General features: G+C 38.6%; 1 protein-coding gene across 49 annotated transcripts in view; it reads left to right on the top strand.

The window, feature by feature from the left end:
* Positions 1-21,400, top strand: part of LOC128886338 (calcium-activated potassium channel slowpoke) — a 113,157-nt gene that overhangs the window by 59,231 nt on the left and 32,526 nt on the right. For 15 of the 49 annotated variants that reach the window (XM_054141112.1, XM_054141115.1, XM_054141093.1 and 12 more), the window contains exons 7-12: positions 2,338-2,429; positions 9,306-9,416; positions 12,188-12,293; positions 14,525-14,677; positions 15,076-15,231; positions 15,649-15,779. In XM_054141112.1, the coding sequence (XP_053997087.1) occupies positions 2,338-2,429; positions 9,306-9,416; positions 12,188-12,293; positions 14,525-14,677; positions 15,076-15,231; positions 15,649-15,779 (749 nt within the window). Of the gene's footprint in view, positions 1-2,337; positions 2,430-9,305; positions 9,417-10,510; positions 10,617-12,187; positions 12,294-14,524; positions 14,678-15,075; positions 15,232-15,648; positions 15,780-21,400 lie in introns of all 49 variants that reach the window. The other 34 variants (XM_054141088.1, XM_054141097.1, XM_054141134.1 and 31 more) reach the window with 10 other exon arrangements.

A 21,400-nucleotide genomic window follows, 5' to 3' on the forward strand; every position in this document is an offset into this window, starting at 1 on the left:
ACCTCTGTGCCCCCGAAAATCACGGCACGGTTTCGATTATGTAAACGTACGGAACCGCCGTCCATATCGGCGATATCGAGGACACTCGAACCTTCAGCGAAATCCCTTTGACGCGTTTAACGGATGCGCATCGGTTGAAAGCCACTGGCCTAGATAACCCCGGGGACGAAGACACATGGATGTTTGTGATACATAGGGTATTCCGTGAGAACTGTCGTCCGTTAATGAATGACATTCCTATGCCACGAATAAGATAATTTTTTCAGACTAACGTTCTCTATTTCTCGAGTACACGTTTTGCTTTGATCGTCGTTTCGTCGTTGACGATAGTTGTTAATCATACGGAGTGAGTCGCATTTACGTTATTACGCTAATTTTTCGAGCGATGGACTCAAACGGGACGGTATGCACGGTTGTTCGGACGTGCTGCATCGAAACTTTTCAAGAAACACCATAGACGCCAATTGAACCTAGTATCAGGCTCTTGAGATGTTTGCTAAACGTATTACGGTATCCAGGTAGAAATAAAAAATAATAGAAGTATTTGTTCGGGGTTCTATCAAGTGCATCATGATTGCTTCTATTGGCGATCAACTATACATACTGTCCCAGTTATACGTCGATCAACAAAAGACATTGAAACACAATTTTACTTATTAATTGATGCACTCGAGCGAAGGCCTGTATAATATAATATTTCCACGCGGTAAAATATTCATAAATTGATAACCGTCGTTATATAATAACGCACATTCGTTGTTAGCCTGCAGGAGAACACGATATTACCCTGCAGGGGGGTATTATCTTATTTCTGGCGAACGAATCATTCATCCATCGAGTACAGCGCTATGTGTTAATCGCGAGAGGGGCCGATCGGCGATTTCGTCCGAAAAGAGCATTGTAGCGTTTTAGAACGTGCACTTGCTTCAAAGAATCGTCATTTGGGACGTCAGTTTACCATATCCGATTGTGCACACGTGAATAGAGAGCATCGTGCATTCTCTTGGAGAGGAGGAAGAAAGAGATTAACGTGTCGTAATGCAGTTAAACAATTGAAAGCGACGTCACGAGCAGACAATATATATATATTTATACATATATACCTTTTTGTTTCTACTGTTGTACACACTTTCATCACATCGATTGCGCGAAACGCTAGCGTAGACGAGTGATTAACACCGAACAGACGCTAACATCGCTCGCTAACTGCTCTCTTATGATGAGTTAGCGCCGTTTATTTGTCCGTGGCGGTAAATCAGATAGTGCATCGACGTACGTTTTGTGAACGCATGAGGCAATGATTGTAATCACAATTATCTTGACTCGTGATATGTAACCACTCCTGACTGGGAACAATCTTTTTCTTTACTGTCATTCGCACGTTCGACGAAACGTTGTTCGCGGTTCCCACCCCCTGCATTACGAGTAGCTTCCATCCTCTTTCATACGCGCAAAAGAAATTCGAAATCGCGCGGATATTCCTTTGACACGCGTTTTTGTTTCTTTTTTTTTTTCTTTTTCGCTTAATGTTCGATCACGATCGACGTACAACACGTATCCACCGAGGAGGCAGAAGCGATGCACGACATGTTCAGAATTCGAAGATCCAACCAGCCTCGTTTTAAAAAGCCAGATGAATGAGAAAGAATTGTTAAGAACCGAACTGTTGTACCAACAAAAAAGAGTACGGGTAAAGAACAATGAATCTATATATATATGACCTACCTGCCAATGGACTAGGTAGACGTGTCGGCACGTGTAGTTATCGTTAGGCCTAGGTGTAGGAGTGTAGGACCTAGGTGTAGGTAGCCTACCTACCCCGCCCTTTATTTGGAACGTATTCGTTTCTATACATATATATACATCTATATATGTATGTATATTTATACATATTAACTATTTGGACCGTGGCGCGCATAGTGTTACAGCACTATTAATCGTGTCTCTATGAGTAGCCGCGGTGTCCGGTAGCTGAGCCAAAACAAAAAAAAAAAGAAACTTACCTCCGTTCATAAACGCAAAGATCCTCCCCACCACCACCAACCCCCCAATACCCCCTCGCTAATTAAAAGGAAATGAGCAAATAAGGTACGACCAGCATTCGACGCGTTTAGCGAACTTTTTTTTTTTTTTTTAAAGAAAAACCTCGACACGACGGGACGATTACCGATTCACGTAGCACTACCACGACTCGATGTAAAAGAGAAACAAACAAACAAAAGAAAAGAGCAAGAAAGCAAAACAAAAACAAAAAAAAACTAAAGCAAACAATTTGCCAACCGTTTCACACAAGTGTATTGATGCGAATGTTGTGTTTTGTTCTATCACGTGGTGTAGGCCATATTCGCCAGTTGTATCCCCGAGATAATTGACCTGATCGGGACGCGAAACAAGTATGGCGGCACTTTGAAGAACGAGCGAGGTCGCAGGTGAGAGACACAACCAACCAACTAGCTTTCCCGAGTTGAGCCACTTTTCACAACCCCGATTACTATCAACCACCCCGATACTTTCTCGTATGATAACAACTTGTATATTATGTAAGTCTGACCCTTCCTCTGAACCACCCACCCTTTTCCCGCCGCCATCGCCCCAACTAGCACGACACCACCGAAACTCTGTGCCACATTTTTCTGATCGTATGCACCTGAACACTTGTACACGATCACACGTTGCCTTGATGTCAAATATCCATCTTCGAACCTCTCCTCTGATGTTCCCCACAGACACAACACTTGTCACTGCTCTTTCTCACGGATACACACTAATACACGCCACTTGTTCTCTACCCACGACAAGCCTTGAGATGACTCCAGCAAAACTGTCCAATTACTTGTTTATTACACGTTTATATTTAGATAACAATGTTAGAATCGACGAATCGCAGCCCCACACCCGCTCCCTGGTATTAGTTTGTCAGTCGACGGTCTCGCCAATCCCGAAGACACTCCTTCGAATACAGTACGTTCTCCCGTTTCTCCGTCCAGCCAAAAAACACCTTCAAATACCTGGTCAGCTAGTCCTATTGTTTACCACAGATCTACCGTACCCAGCAACTGGTGTTAGCTTGTTCGTTCACACTGACTGCACTTGGGACAAATACGGCTTTGATGCGCTAGTATATATGTATATCCAGTCTTTCGCGAAGAACGAGGAATTAGGACGTTTAATTGTCCGTCTTTTGAATTAATTACACCGCATTTAATCCACTCGGGAAGGGGGGTGGAGGAGGAGAGGCGAACAAAAGCGTCGCGGATAAGCCGATCGGGGCCATGTAAACGCTATTCTCGGCTCGAGCAGTTGTCTTTTGTTGGAATTGGCGATTTTAAGGGTGATTCTGCACCTAGTCGAATCTAATTCCTCGTTGTTGCGTTGCTCTTCGACGTATAGTCACCGAGTTGGTGGTAATTAGAAGCGAATCGGGTTCATTCACTTTTCGCAGCTTTGTCCGTAGATCTACACTTTGGCATAGCGGTGTAGTACGAATTAGCGTGGTAAAGCGTCTATTAAGTCGTAACGTTGAGACTATTTGCGTAATTCTATACATACGTGAACCGTGCTTCTGTTTAAACTTTCTCGTTCGCAATCTACTACTTGCCAGAGGTGTTTTATATGGCCGCGGAATAGAGCACGTGCCACGTAAATATTCGAGCTGTATTTCTCTCCGAGTGCAAAGGGTCAACGCCCAGCATGTACCCTGCATATCCCACATTGAATGCATACATTATACACATATGTGTGTGTGTGTGTTTCTTGGATCACATTGTACACGTAAACATGTGTGTGTGTGTGATACGTTTATGTATGGAAGTATACATAAATGTGTATATTTATACATTTTTATGTGTACACGTAAATGTATATATTTGTACATTTTTATATACGTATACAGGAATTTATATATTTATATATCATAATACGTAACGTGTTTATATATCGTTACGTTACATGTATATAAAGGGTTCTCCAAAAGGGACCTCGGGATATTCTTTTATAACGACATGATACCGTTAACATAGTCATGGTAGACGTATATAATTTTTTTATGGTATTTCTAAAGTCTAGATATATAGATCAGTCACTATAACTATTTTTCCACTAAAATTTTCCTTATTTCCTGTATGATCAGACTTTAGGAACACCCTGCACATAAATACCATACCATTCGTGTTTCATTAAAAAATAAAATCCTGAAGACCCTTTTCTAGCAAACTCTCTATGTATAACCAAAGGGTGGTACAACTTGAGGGACATTCTGCACGACAAATTGAACAAAAAATGTAAAATGAAATTTTTCTTAGAGATTTTCCAGAAAATCAACGTCAAGTTTCATGAATTTAGTATTTGGATTAAAAGTCTTATTAACATTGTGATTTGTTCTGAATCAGTGCTATCAGGTTGCTTTAATCACGAACTCTCGGTTTCTGTCACCCCGTCGATACGTCCAGATACAATACTCGAGAGTATATGGATATAACTCATGCGTTAGGCGCATGTGATGGTCACACTTCCGCCGTGGCTAATTACCATAGAGACCGATCTCCCAATCATCGACATCCCGGCGGGCGTGTTATACAAAGACCAGAACGAACATGATTCGTTTCATCCAACTCTACCGTGGATAGAATGAATCGCCGAGAAGAAAGCATTGTACAGGATGGAATGAAATGGAAAAAACCTCTTAACATCAAAGTAGTATTAAAAATTGATTTTCTGGAAAAGATAGCATTAGGAAAATTGTATGGCTTTTCTTGTGCCTGTTTCTCCATTTGGAGTCACTACTGGTTGTACCATTTATTGCAACGTATTTAAATGTATATAAATATATGAATATACAAATATATGTACGTATACGAGTATATAAATATATGTATGCGTGTGCACATATATGTTTACGTGCATATGTGACCTAATGAAACACTTGAGTGTAATAACCTTGGTGTTTTAGACAGCATTAATTATCGTTTTTACGTGTAATTCTTGAAGAAAGGAAAGTGGAGAAGTGAACTTCTGCCTTGGGTTGTATTATGCAGGGTGGGCCACTGTTACAAATTATGGTCCCGTATCCGTTGTATATGTGTAGGTGTCAGTGCAATACGTCGTATAGATTCGGCATCGCAAAGCAAAAATGTACCGATTCCGAGCTGCAATCTTCTTTATGCTTCAGAAAATGTCTCATTTGTCAAGGGAGAGTTTGATACGATGTAGCTTGATCACAAGCCTGAACGTTCCTTGTAAACTATTTACTGCGTTTGGAGAGATTCGACTAACATTTTTCGATTCTTTTGCATTCCTGTTTATGAACACTAACCAAACAATTTGATGCTTTCAGAGGAATAATAACTGTCCTTGTATGCACTTGCGGAAGATAATTGTTGGACAACAATTGCTGAAGTGATAATGAGATTTCGAGCACACGTTTTTCCAAACTTTCCTTGTTATCGTTAGGTCTCGAATTCTGACCAGTTTCATTTTCTGCTTTTTTAAAAAGTTTCAATTTGCTTCACTATGATCCTTCTCATGACAGGGAAATATCGTTGAATCTGTTAGGGGACAACGGAGTAGCATTCCCATTTCTTAATAGACACTTAACATTTCTAACATTAACAACGCACATTTGAAATTTTATTTACTCTCCATAGATGAAGAGTATAATTTTAAATCATATTTAAAATTCATAGAGTCTTTTGTATTTATTTGATATTTAAAGTAATATTTGTGTTTTACAAAAGCTTAATTAATTAAATATTTTTCATATAAGATAGCATTTCAATTTTCAATTTTCAATCTGAACAATATTCATGTCCAACTCAATCAGAATACCTAGTAAATTAACTTTAAAATGATCAAATATGTCTCCTGTCTAGAAAAATGTTGTTCTCCATTACATCTTTTCATCTATGTGGAAAAACTTGTTAAAAGACGTTTGCAACCAGTTTCTTTTATTATCTAGCTTCCTTTGCCCCCTATACGATCCAATCAGTGATCTTTATCGTACCCAAAGGTTCCAGTCACTCGTGATAATACTAACGATAGGTACATCTCCCATTGCTCCCCGAGTTTTGGCGGAAACTCTTTGTAACAGTTCACATGACCCACCCTGTATACGCTTTATATATGTACGTGTCGATGCACATGTATGAAGCTGTATGTATACGCATATGTATATTGCTAACCATAACATGTCATGCGTAGTTTATGTTTGATTAAGGGAATATCAGTGAGCCAGAAAACAAGTTGTTAGATTAGGGAAGAGTGATACAATTGTTTGTACGTTCTTTTCAAACTGATCATCATTCATGATTTGTGTCATTGCGAATGTAATTTTCTGTAAAACGACAAGGAAACCAACAACACCGGGTAACACGCGGCTGTTAGTCCCATCGGAATATGTAAGTGTAGCGCTTACTCATACACGATCACGTCTACGGATCTGTGACGCGAGTTGTCGCGAAACGGAACACTCGGTACATTTTTATTTCGTAGACAAAGGAAAGCCCTGGAGATGGCAAACATAATTTTTTTTCGTTTCTAACAGCATCCATGCTCGGTTACAAAATTGTTCGCTGTTACACAAAATTTCCCTAATTAATGTTAAAAGAAATTTAATGATTTTAGTTTGAGAGGAAAACAAATTTTAATGGTGCAATTAAAAATGTTAGAAATTATTCAGTAGTATTCAAAAAGGTTTGCAAACATGAAAAATAAAGAATGAGGACTTGGGTACCTTGCACTCTCGTGCACGAGCATCAATTTATTTTAATTAGAACGTTTCGGATCTTAGATTTGAATCAGTTTCAATGAATATTCTAATTAGAAAGTTTGAATGGTATTATTAAAAGCAAAAACATACTTAAAATATACAAATATAGTTTAAATATAAATCGATGATTGCAATGATACTTGGAATATTTACATTAGAATCTTTCTAATCATACTTCAGTTTTAGTTTTCTAATAATTATGCGTCCACTCATACTTCTCAAAAATTAAATAAAATAAACCTCACGAATGCATTTACGCCATGCGATCGTTCGAACTGACCATTTAAACATATTTTTATTAATTATTAGCGTTAGAAGACTTCCTCCAAGCATTGGAGGCTTCCTTGTGGTATGTCTTCGACGTTAATCGCGTTTCAAGGTTTCGTTGCGAGACATATTCGATAAAACTTTATACAAAGGAATAGACATGGTTGCTGCCTCAAGAAAGAATGCTCACCAAAGAAAAAATTATGTTTCCTCCCATCTTCCAGACTATCGAAGACGTTTTAAATTTCTCTTTACCTCCGTATCCTAGAGAAATATTCAGGTTTCCTATTTTCGACGACTCGCCGTGCATAATTCGTAGCCTTTCCGATAATTTCACACACATCGACGTCTCTGTTGGTCATAGCACCTGAGGCACACGAGGCGTCACTCGTCGAATGTACTTCGATATTGCTCCTTGATCGATTGTCGTTTCACACCGTGCCTAGTATCGACGATGTGATTTTTGTCAGCGACACGATTTTCGCCAGGCGTTAGCTTGCGTGCATTTTTTTGAAGATGCGTTCCGTCGCGTCGAGAACAGAAAGACCAATCAAAAAAAGCAAACAAAAAAAAAAATAAATAAAAAAGAAAAGCAAAAGAATAGAGAAAAACAAGTAAACACATAGAACCAGAGTAAACGCGAGACGTCCACGACTGTTTTGGAAGCTGACTGTATGTTTCGAGCGACGGATATTGCGACGAGTAACGCGTCCGATTAGCATACTCGACGTGTGCGAGCATTTTGAACTGTCGGGTACTTTCTCTACATGGGCAATAGGACTCGAACGACACGGTACCTCTTTTTTCAGTAACGGTTAGACAACAAATGGTATACGTCTACGTAACTTCGATCACGTACACACGACACTCACGTTTTGACATTTATATACAACAAAACGTCGGTCCCGTATGATAGATTTAAAAGTAATCCTTGTCAGTAGGGCTTAATGTCAACCATGTGTTGTTTTTTTTTTATCCTTTTTTTTTTCGGAGGGGCCCATGTTGGATTCAGTTGGCACGCAAGAATCGCCAATTTCCCTTTGTCTCCGCCAAAAAGGGGATTTGTTTCGCGCGCAAAAGCAAAGATGATATCTAAATTAACGAAACGGTATATCGGGTGTCGGCTGAGTTCACGATGAGCCTCGCATCGACTATTATACAGAGTAGTATATAAAAGTGGAGCATGGAATGGTCATGGTGAAGTTTTTGTACTTGACGCAATAACACTTATCACGTTTAGGCACCATTTTATATCTGATTCGCTTGTAACAGCAAGAAGTATATCTATATATATATATATCATTATTAATGTACATCGCACGTAGAGTTAACACGAATAGAGTAAACCGAGTTTTGTGCTTGTATTTGATTGCAAGAATCGAGACACGAACGAGCCTGCACTCTTACGTACTTTTTTTTTTATCTAACTCTTGCCACGTTTATCATTTCGTTTTATTTTTATTTTTTTTTTTTTAATTCCTTGTACATTGTATTATTATCTAGTACAGATTACTTACTGTGTGCGTGTGTATGCGTGTGAGCGCGCGCTTGTGTGTAGTTGTTCGATCACGTTAGTTGGTTAAAAACAAAAAAAAAAAACGACTCACAACCAATTCCTATTTTTTCGCAGTTCCCGGGTAAGTTTAGTTCATTAATTTTCAATCTACGTTAATAATTAATACCAAAGATAGATACCATAACGGGAGTCGCGGTTGATAGATTGAAAAAAACGTGTCGAATCGATCCCGAGAAATTCTAACGATAGTTCTGTCTTCCTTCGAACAACTGACACGGAACTTTCACTACGAATATTATATTTGTATACTTCTTTTTTTTTTTTCTAATTTTTGTTCATTGTGGCAGCAGACTAAATTGGCACAAGAAAGAGCTGAAAAAATTTAGATTTCTCAACGATAATATATCCACGTTTGTCTCTCTCTTTCTCTCTTCGTTTCGTTTGCGCCAGTTTTCGTTTCGCGCGTACTCGTTTGACCGTGTTTACACCCTCGAGCAGCATAACGACGAGTGGCCCTCGAGGGGCATGTTCAAAGAAAGAAAAGCAAGTGGGAAACGCACGGTTAAAAGCCGGCTGGTCAGCACATGCGAGAGAGAAAGAGAGAGAAAGAAAGTGAGGGAAACATAACGAAATCCTTAATTGGTTGAGACGTATGTAATTACATAGAACGTGTACATGGTAGTTGCTTGTAAGTTTCACTTCTTTAAACTTCTCGTACTTCAGCGGGAGTGGAATCTAATTCGTTCGTTGTGTTGGCAGACATATTGTCGTGTGTGGCCACATCACCTACGAATCAGTCTCACACTTTCTCAAGGACTTCTTGCACGAGGACCGCGAAGATGTTGACGTGGAAGTTGTCTTCTTGCATAGGTATGACCATCGATTATTACTTTAATCCTTCCCAATCTCAGAGTCTGCGTGCACTGTACTCCCTTAACCTCATTTTCATACAGGAAAGCCTGTATAATCGATCTGCACCATTTTTCTATTTATTTTGAACAAAGTTACGCGCGCAGTCTGGAACTACTGATTGGGCCCAAACAGATTTTTATGTTTATGAATATATTTAGTATTTAAAAAATCTATTTTCTGTGTAAGCAATTGTATTGTTGGGGAGCAATTGTTCGACGAGAAATTGCGATTAATTTTATATTCGTTTGTCGACGAATAAACCATTTTTGTCGAAAATCAATCATCGTATTTTGTCTAGTTTGAAAAGTCGCATAAACTGGTATTTTTATTTTTTAAATAGTAAAATATAGTATATATAAAATGTACTATATTATATACTCTTTTGAGGCCAATCAATTGTTCGCGTCTGTATCCTCCATAATTGCGTTTCGATTAATCAAAGCCATTCCTATATAAATGTAATGTTTCGTGGCTTGCACTAATTCAAATCATACAGGTGATTATACAGGCCAATAATCATCCCTTTGTCTTCTCATCATGAATTCGAACATAACATTGATTTTGTACGATACAGTGTATCCAAATTTGTCGTATCGCTAAAAAACAACATCTTCCAAATGAATGCTAACGAACATCGCCGTTTCCACTTTCATTAACGTTAAGTATAATAACAGTCGTTGATCGATACGAAATTAAGTAAGTCTGCTACTGTGATCGTTACCGATAAGCACTCGTTAATCAACTACTCGTGCGATATACCGATAAACACCGTCAGGAAAAAAGACGATATACCTAATATCGTTGGTCAGAGGTAACAATGGGTAAGTTTAGGTTGCGTCGCGCGTAGGTGTCCCAGTTACGCAAGTGGTTCTGCGGTTAAACGACCAAGGACGATCAGACTCCGTGCGATCCAGCGTTTCGTTCTCGATCTTTTAGCTCGTGTCCCGTTCGACAGGAGGAAGGACACGCCTGGTCGTCGACGGACGTTTATGGTTGTTCGGTTACATCGAGGTCTGATCGTCATTGTCGTAAGGAGTGATCTGTGTTTTCAGGAAAGAGCCAGATCTCGAATTGGAGGGTCTCCTGAAGAGGCATTACACGACCGTGGAGTTTTTTCAGGGCACCATGATGAATGCCGTGGATCTGGAACGCGTCAAGGTACCCTTGAACCCTAGAACAACCATCATACAAAAAAACCTCCACCAACCATAACACCCCGCAAAAGCAACCCACCTGACGCCGTGGCCCCTCGCGCTTCTCGTTTCTTTGCAGTTCTTTAGGCTATCGCGCGATTTAGGTTACCCAACCTAGACCGTAATTCGACGTGCGATTTAGATATATTTGTACAGTTGTACACAAGGCGACATTGAGCGGAAATATACGTATGCGTTTACGGTTGCGTCGCGACTTGCGGCCTCATAGAAAACGATCGGCGTCATTTGTCACCGAAGTTGCTTGCATCGAGATTATTGATCCCATGGCGACAACACGACTGTCACACTTACGCCGGAGTTAGGTGCATACAAACACAGTACTGAGAACTACATCAACGCCAGGATTCTCTCTTTCCACTTGTTTACCATTTTTCGATCTACTTTTTTTACTCATATCTATCTCTTACTCTCTCCTATTTCTCTATTTCGTTTTACTAGTTATATGACGTTACCCGGTGCCACGTTCGCGATCGACGACGACATCGAGAAACGCGGATGCGAGGCAAACTTGTTGACCGGAATTTGTGTGAAGTTTTTGTGGCACCGTGTTGCATTACATATAAATGTACACGTACAAAGTTGATTCTTGTGGAGTGATCAATGCTGTTGATAGAGGGCTCTTAATAATAGATATAGTCGGTTCGATGAGTAATACCGCACGAAGTAGACGATTATTTCGTTCGTAGAAGCATCGCAATTAATTTTGTTAATAATATGTTACCTCGTGAAATAATAAAGACTGTTCACTTCTCTTTTATTCTTAGAATATTTGAAGCTAATTAAATAATAATATATAAAATTAATAAGAATGAATAGCAAAAAAATTTGTGCATTGAACTCATATAAAACCATATGCCACGTTACGAAGTGATTTTCTAAATCAAAATCCTTTTTCTAACCCTTCCATACAAATTTCATCTCAACTCCTCAAGCTTCGGATCACTTCAGAGAAACAATTCAGTACGCGTTGGAGTATGTATATAGTACAAGGCATACATGTATATACCAATATATACTCGAACAAGCATACGTACATAGCATATGTACATATACATACATACATATATGTACGAACTACATGATTATAACATAGTATAATTACAACGTAGAAAGCAACCGCCTGCGACTGCATGGTATGCTGTAATGAGCTATGGAGCCGAATCAGCGTGCAGTAGAGACTTACTTAGATCTATTATATTATCACATATCACACATATCTCGTGTATCCATAGCCCACGAGGGAGGTCACTCCTGACCAACAATAGAATAGACGAAAAACAGTATCTAGCGAACCTATAATCCCTGGATATCCATAGGTGATATCTTAAGGAGGATTTTCGCTCTCTCGAGAGAGAGGGAGACAGCGATTTCAGAACCATTTTAGTTTACATTTATAAGTCAGATGTCCGACGACCTGCCTGTTCAGCGATATCTCGCGAAAAGCGCGGTTCGATGCCAGAGGTGAACGTTTTTATAAAGAAAAGCATATCGTTTTGTCGGGCCGATGCCATTTAGGAAACCACCAGATCTCGAGCTAGAGGGACTGTTCAAGCGGCATTTCACCACCGTGGAGTTCTTTCAGGGGACAATCATGAACCCCATTGATCTGCAGCGAGTCAAGGTGAGTCTCATATATCTACCGCCCAAAAAAAGAAAAAACCCCGCAACCCCGATCCCCTTATTCACGAAGTAAGTGTGCGATAATCGCGCTGACTAATTTGGAACGACCCGTGTGTATCGCGCGACTACCCTTACGGACGCCTTCCCTTTCTGTCGATACACCATGAGTCGCTGGATCCCTCGTTTCTTCGGTGGCAGCTCCCATGACGACCTTGCTTCGGTCTTCGAGAGACAAACTAAGGAGAGACATCAACCATTATGTGATTTTCTTGCATATTTGAGGGGTGAAATGCACCCTGTTGTAGATTTAAGATGTTTAATTATATTTTTCATTGATCCATCAAGCATTACATAGTATTATTTTCTATTTAAATATAGTAAAAGAAATAATTAGAAATGTCTTACAAAAAGTTAGATAGTGTCCTTTGGAATTTGCAAGGAATCTTCCAAAAATTAATTTAGCCTCGGATGAATCATTAAGTAACATGTACATTATCATTTTTTTTTGCCTCTACTTCTTCGACACTTTAGAAATAATTTTATTAAAAAATATCTCCCCAATTTTTAAACAAATAAAAATATAGTTACAGTGGACATTGTTTTCTCCCCATAATAGAGGACCGAAGTATTGAGGTCGAAAGCATTCGAATAATACAGTCACCTGGAATAACAATACATAATTTTACAGTAATTGATTATTTTGAGATACTCTGACCATTAATGAAAATACGAAGACAGTCACGGTTGCTGCCACGCGAGTCGGTGTCGCTCTGAACTCGACGTTTGTGCAACAGGACAAATGCTGTTACTCAAGGATGATTGTTGCTTGTGTGTTTCCTTTTGTGCACATTAACCGTGTTTCGTGGACCCCTTTGACGCGTTTCCTATGCTGTCATCTGCTTTCGTGTCTCATCAGTCTGTAATCGCTCATTCGAATCGTGTCGGTCGCCAATGCGACCATAGACGATGACGAGTGTGCTCTTGGCGTCCACGTTGAAACCTTTAGACGAACAAAATTCGCTGAGAATCTCCGAGTTGTGCTAGCTCCCATCGAGGATTCTCGCGAGACGTCGCAACGGAGAGTATTAATATCAATAGTATCTCTTCCAACGTGTGCGCGTGTACACGTAAATGAATTCTGACATGCGAACTTGTATTAGAAAAATGTCTTTCGAAGGTCGTTTGCACCTACTGGATAGATCCATGCCTGCTGTCGATCCAGGTGGGTATGTGCTTGTGGAAGGATTAGTTTAAACATTAAACGAATCGTTTTTTCTAGGAGTTATCTTTTCTATTAGAGATTTAGAGTACTGGCGACGAGCAACAGCTCTTTGTTAGATGTGATACACCCCGCAGTACAAAAAAAAAAACACAGGCTATGATGTTTGGCTATGTTTTGCCTAGTATCTTTAATTTGTTTCTTTCTTGCGTATAGGTCGAACCTAGGTCACGTCGACGAACGTTCGACGAGCATGAGAGTGCTTTGATTCCGTGAACTCTAGCAGTTCGGCTTTTTAGTTAATATTTAGTGCATATGTAAGGAATGTTACTTGCTTTCATAGTTTATTTAGTGTTCTGGAAATTGTGTCGAGAGTACGTGTCGTCGGATACGACGGGAGAAAGGGAAGAAACACGGAAAAACGCGTGGAAGACTATTAACTTGCACGTGTGTGTTTTCATTTTGAAGAAGTGTAATTTTCACATGTTACGTTCGCTTCTGTCTATCCGCGACACGTAACAGAAACTGGCTTAAAGTTAATGCTTGCAAGGAATCTCAGCACGTAGCTGCATTCCTCTGTATGTTTCGACGACGAATCCCTCCATTTGTTATTTTATCGATTATGCACCACTTTTGATAAAGATTACACGTTTCACTTACTTCGAACGCAACCTTTCGCGGTTACTTATACAGATTTCCACCGAGTAGATTATATATACATGATAGAATATAAAGTATCGTTAGAACGGTTGTTAGAACGTTTCTACACTTGGAAGTAACACATACTCGTACGAATGTTAATAAAATCGGTTCAACTGAACGACGCTCGCGGTACTTTTACTTTCGCGGCGATTCCTTTGTTTACTATTTGTTCGAGAACAGTTTCGAATTTCAAACTTTGCTGCTGCTTTCTGACTCCCGCCCCCCCCGCCCCCCCGAATTACATCTACTTTTATTAATGATCCTGCGCGCGAGGTCATACGTTGGAATAAAAGTGTCTTGGTCCTTTTTAGGTACACGAGGCGGACGCGTGTTTGGTACTGGCGAACAAGTACTGTCAAGATCCGGACGCAGAGGACGCGGCAAACATCATGCGCGTAATCTCTATCAAGAATTATTCGGATGACATTCGCGTTATCATTCAATTAATGCAATATCACAACAAGGTACTACTTTTACGAAGTATTTCGGGGACTTTGACTAACTGGGATGAATCTGTTATTTATATATAATTTTGACGTAGTATCTCAAGTCAGATTATATCTAATCAATACCTAACATTGAATATTTTTTTAGCGTATACTTCTAATAGTTAAACATGTTAATTACAGATTTGGATTTTGTTTAACGCTGACTCAGCTTCTGCTTGCTGCTGCAATAAATTAATTTAAATTGGTGTCACCACTAAAGTCGATCCCACAATTAAAACACACTCGATACATCGAATATCGATTATAGAATTCAGATAAAAACTGCACCCCCGAGCCTTAGTCTACTCGTATTATTAAATAGAAATTCTCCCATAAATTCTCAGACTCGCTACAGAAATTAAAATTTGTTCCAGGCCTACTTATTAAACATTCCATCATGGGATTGGAAACAAGGCGACGACGTAATCTGCCTAGCCGAACTGAAGTTAGGTTTCATCGCGCAGTCTTGTCTGGCGCCGGGTTTCAGCACAATGATGGCCAATCTCTTCGCTATGCGTTCTTTCAAGACGGTCAGTAGAATGTCGTTCACCGGCAGACAAACGCTCTGTCCCCGTACTCTGTATCTATGCATGTGTGAAAAATGTTCCTTAGGTTTTTTCATGGTCGAGCTGTTCACAGTGATCGCGTTTGCGAGAGCCATTTACTTTTTCTTTTTAACCTCGTCGGCCATGTTTTCAGAAACTAGGTTCGGGCGTTGTTTTTCTTTTGTTTCTCTCTTGCTTCGCGCTCTCGTTTTCGTCGTTTCGAGAGTTTTTTTCGGGTTTTACGCTTAAGAGACGCTTAAGAGGAACGTTTTGGGGTTCGCGATTTTCCGTCACGGACACGTATCGAATGTAGAGAGCGACGTGAGAGAACACGGTCGTTTTCACTGTGGACAAACGCGAGAAATCCGTACATGCATAGGAGCGTGTGTGATTTAGAAATAGTTGGTTGATTGGTACCAGTCGCCCGATATGCAGGCTTGGCAGAATGACTACCTACGTGGAACCGGAATGGAGATGTACACCGAAACACTGAGCCCTACCTTCATTGGAATGCCTTTTGCCAAAGCCACTGAGTAAGTCGGTTCATGACCAACCCAACATCCAGCAGATACCTGCAATATATCTGATTCAAGAGACGAGATCCGTGGTTCTGCCGCGTGTCCTCTGGGCCGTTATATGGGGTGTCGTAGCTTCTTCCATGAGCGTACATGTCATACAGAAAGCACGTTTGGTTTGGAAAATTGTCGAAGAAGCTAGTTAGAATTTTAAAAAGAATTATCTTTTGGAGGATGAGTTGTGGATGTTTATGTCATTTGGGTTTCTTTTACATTTGAATTTACATTTTTCTGTGAAAATAGTAAGGAAAGAAAGTGACCTTTGTGTTCGACATTAAAAAGAAAAGTCTTATTTCACTTAAGATAAGATAAATACAATATTTCACCTAAAGATTTTTCTTTGTAGAATACTAATTATTTAAACTTCATATTTGTCACTTTTCCAGTGTAACGTACTTTCTGAAACATGTATTTCTGCGTCTTAGAGGCAAAATATATTAAACCCAAATCGAAGAAGTTTGGAGTTGAAATTGTGAAAATCAAATCGAGTATCATACTCTTAATTGCCATTTAAATTATTGCTGAACTTTGGACTTAAAATAGTTTTGTCTCGACAGGACTGATTTATGGATCGAAGTGGGACACGGTGGAATTATTTGGTTGTGAAATATTATTTATTCCAGTCTAAATTCAATATTTCTTTAACTTGCTTGTGTAAAATCAATTATTCTCTGCTCGTAGCAAATTTACTTTTTGTTGAAAATTAGCGATTATCGGGTTATAAATACGTGGGTCACTGTAACTGCAATGGCAATTTTACGAGTTTTGTCTGAATATTAAAAAAGAACCTAATTTAGACATTTTAAAAATGTTCTAGTACAGAATTCCAACTTTTTTCACATACGAGGAAAATTAACCGTGTAACGTTTTAATGTTCAAAAATGTTTGAGCTAGGGAAGTCTCGGCAAATTGTGACCAAGTCCGAATCACTCGCAATAATTCAATGTGTATAACATCGTTGAATTTCGAAGTGGAGCAGATGTAATTTTACTCGTAATGCAATGTCTATACCAATGGTCGAAGGAATCGACGAATCTTTTCATTACAAAAGTTTCTTCGTTTCGTGGATGCTTATCTTTGTACGGAACGTCCACGATAATGATCGCACAATCTCGAGCGCCGCGGCTAAAATGTCCGTTTCAGGGGAGCACGTATACACAGTTTGTTGGAGAATTCTTATCACGGCAATCCCTGTCTCGGAGATACATGGACTCGGTCAACCATTTCTTTTCGTGCTCGCGTTAACGACGGTGGAATCACTTGAGAAGGGTCGGTAGTCTCTTGAATCAGAAAGAAAAAAAAAAGGATGAAGCTTTGCCTCGCCTATGTCTTTCACTACGCTCCACTGTGCTATATATACATTATATGGATTATATCTTCGGGGTGTTCTAAAAGTCTTTGGGTCTTCGGCGAAGTGGGGTGGATTTCGAGCAATTTCTAGATGACGCGATTATAAATATATTTCTAGACAGAATGCAATACTTCTAAAAATTATTTTTGTGATTTTTATTGAGCTTCAAACTTCGACACGACAAGATTTACTAAAAGTACAGAAAACTTCAGAAGAAATTGACTTGATACTTTGAGTGATTTGTGTTATTCTTTTCTGATGTAATGCTTGTATCTAGTTTGAAAATATAGATGTAAACCTGTCAGTGGGAAATGTGTTCTGAATTCACCCTATTTTAAAGAAGTATCGAGGGATTTTTGGAACACTCTGTATATACAAGATGGACCATTTGAATAGGAGCACCTTAGGTCGAGTCAACCAAAGAATCGACTTGGAAGACCTCCCACCACTTGCCCTCTTGTAGGAAAGTCCTCTACTTCTGGCTGACTTGGCCAGCAACCCGGATGGTTAGAATTCTTCACCATTCGACGAACATAGTGTTGAAATCAAATATTTTGCAATGAATCTTCATCTTTACGAGTATAATAACCCCTTGTCAAAAGTCTGAATTTTTACCTCGATAATTTGATAAATCAAACTGTAATTTCTATTGAACAGGGTTGTTATTTACATATTTGCCAAAAAAATATTACGTTTTATTCCTTATTTTTCAGTTGACCTTATTATCCGATATGTTGTTTTTTAAATATTCAACGATCGGTGACGATGTAATTGCCAAAATTGTTTGACAAACAGAAAGTCGTGAAATGTTTGAAATACTTCGCTACCAAGCGACCAAGTTGGTAGGAAGTAATATAGGTGCAGAATAGGAGCACTCAATTCTGGAACTTCTCCCATCAGCCAAGTCGATTCTTTGGCTCACTGGACTCCGAGTATCTCTGTTGCTTGTGATTGTAAGACAAAAACTGTTCAGGACAGAGCCATACATTTCATAGTAGCAAATACATAAAGAAGAAAAAATTATTCAATGTTATCTTTGTTTAAATGGAACTATATATAAATCACACGTATTCAATCTAATTGTATAATAAATTTACGTATAGAATATATCATGATTAAAATCCATGATGATTAATATCATTAATACATATAATGCTTTCAAATATTCGTGTTATCTGCTGATGAAATATTTAAGCCTCTTCGATTAACTATATGCCATGTTCAGGCATTTTAAATACCATATGAAGTATAAATTTGGATATTAATATTTAAATATAAATGACCAGACGATCTATTCAAACATTGTGATATATGGTTCAATTTAAACCAACATCACGGATCTTGAAAATTCCAACAAAATAATTTACTTTATATTTTTGCAATTTGTGATATCTTAACTTTGTCTTGAAAAAATTTGATACGAACTCACAAGCAACGGAGGCGTTCGTGTGTTCCTCATGAAACGGTCTACCCTGTATATACATATATTATATGAACGTGTCAACTATACCATACAGTACCGTATCTGTGCTCTACACCTAATCGATGTAAGCCACCCCTTCATCGCTTTAGTAACGTTACAGTAATTTCACCCGTTTTTCGCAACTTCCATGTACGGTTCAAACTCGATCGGATACCGCGGATTGCACGGACATGGATAATCAAAGATTTCCTAAGGCACGTCGAGGACAATGGCGTGTAAGCTTGCTGGTTTACCCCCTTCCAAAAAATAAGATCGAAACAAAAGTTTACGAACGCAATCACCAGACTTGATTTGCAACAATTTTTCATTGATCGCATCGTCAATGGTATTGCACGCAGATATTACGCAAATATCGATTTCGTAGAATAGATTTTTCATGGATACTTTAATACATACGGTGGGCCATTTAATTTCATTTCTCTGTTGACGATTGCTTGATTAAATTGTTCAGGAAAATGATGAAAAGAGAAAATATATAGAAGGAAAGATTAATATAATAGAAGTTGTTTATGAAAGAAATTGAAAGAAATAAAGAGAATAATAGAATAATACGAAATCACATTATTGATGTTTTATTTTATCCTAACATTTACATGGAGTATACATAAATATTTTTTCATTCAAGGGTTAATATAATTCTCTAACTGATAACCCTAGCCATAAGAAATGAAGAAGTAAGAGCAATTTCACATTTGGTGGAAAATTGTGTCATCAGGGATGAACCGATCGTATTTTATTCAAGGAATACTCGCGAGACAAAAATATGCCTCGCTTCTCTGCCATTCTGCTGGAATTTTTAGAAGACTGAATATTATAGTGTGCACGTGACTTCGACGCGACGGGTGCTCGGCACATTGCTCCGGAATCGCAAGAGTATTGGATATCAAATTTATCCGCGGCTGGATCGAACTGGAAGAACTTCTGCAGTAGTAAAACCTAGATGGAATTTTGTCTGATAGAGTAAACTTGAAAATATCATGTAGGATAAAAAAAAAACTTTTATTTATCAGCTCCAGAATATGCAGATGTTTTATGGGTGTTCCATTTCTGTATCATCGTTTTGAGCAACTGTCGTAGCCTCGACGTATCATGATAAAATGTAATATACATTGAACTTATGCGAGCAAACTGGCACATATAATAGTTGCAGATAGTTTTTCTCCATCTTTTATAAGAATTTAGAACTGGTCTTTCCTCTAAACAGTTTCTTCATACATCCTCAAGCAACAGAGATATCTAGGCAATCCCAATTAAATGGCTCACCTTGTACACATGCAGTTTCAATATAGTGTACATAATACTATGTTTAACACAAAATAATGTAACGCATTTTCGTGTGCTACGGACTCCCTTGCTTAATTAACTGACAAATTATTAAAAATTCCTTCTCACGATACAAACACAGTTCAATTTATAGAAACAGCTATTTGATAAACATTTGCGTTACTTCCATACTTATTCCCACGTTGTTGTAAACAGGAATTTATTTTTCTCAGTTTTCCTAAATTCGCTATTTCAACGGACTATAGTTGTTAAATGTTTCAGGTTGTTTAGTTATTTTCAAACCTTATCTAGTTATTCTAGACGACTGTCGAGTATACTTATCAAACAGTATGAACTCCGAATAATTGATCAACGAAGCCAGTCAACTCGTAGTACGTGAAAATGTGTTAAACGTTTCGTGAAGGCATATATCACGTATATGCTTCGAATTGAAACAGTAGTGGGGAGAACCACTGAGATATTCTTACCAACAGCATGAACACTTTGCCGATTTTTGAGTTCACTACGTCTTGGGAACGACTCTTGTGCGCAAAAACTTCCCAAGAATTCGATGAATATTTTATTCTATCAACAAATATTCTCTTCTCGGCGTATTACCTTGGACAATTATTCTGTGGACATCTTCGTTTCTCGCCTGGTTGTTCATATCCATCGATCCGACACTCCGCGGTACTGATTGACACGAATGTTGTTCGTATGTAACGAGAATATCACATAACATGCATTAACAACAAGTGGATACAATGAGCGAGCATTAGGGACCGTGTACAGTAGGTTTCATCTCGATTTCGTGAACAGCTCGTTTTGCGATGAAAGGTAACTCAAACCTTGCAAATGGAAGGTGTATCGAGCTGCATGTCGTGTCGATAAAAGAGCCCTCTTGGTCTACAGAGCTTTAGAACTCCACCGTGCATGAAAACATGCTTACGCGACCGCAGAGTGTCGCAGTAATCGTAGAACGACGCAAGCCGAAACTTTGTGCAAAAACGAATCCAAAATGTTGAATAAAACGGTTTTCTTTGACCCTTGGTTGTCGATAAAAACGAGCCGGAACATACAGGACTGTTGGTTAAGACGCTGTGACACTTTCTCAGGGAGGTATGTGAAAATTGATCGCTCCTCTCTATAGGTTAAAGCATAAAATGAACGTATCTATATATTTAATACAAATTTTGGTTGATTTAGTAAAAATTTTAATTATACATTTAGAATATTCGTGACTTAATAAAGAAAGAAATCTCCAGATGAATATTATATTAGATAAAGCAAAAATGAATATAAAACATCTGAGATATATGTCTGTTGAGTACATTTGAAGTTAATACTACAAAAAAAAAAAAAAAAAAAAAATATACATGTCGAATTGAGTAACCTTCTCCTTTTCGAAGTCGGTTAAAAATAAATAATATATGATACTCGATTTGTTCTTGCACGAAGAATCGGTCCTTCTAAGGTTGCGTT

This window comes from Hylaeus anthracinus, unplaced genomic scaffold, assembly GCF_026225885.1.
Source record: "Hylaeus anthracinus isolate JK02 unplaced genomic scaffold, UHH_iyHylAnth1.0_haploid 11982, whole genome shotgun sequence".
Taxonomy (NCBI): domain Eukaryota; kingdom Metazoa; phylum Arthropoda; class Insecta; order Hymenoptera; family Colletidae; genus Hylaeus; species Hylaeus anthracinus.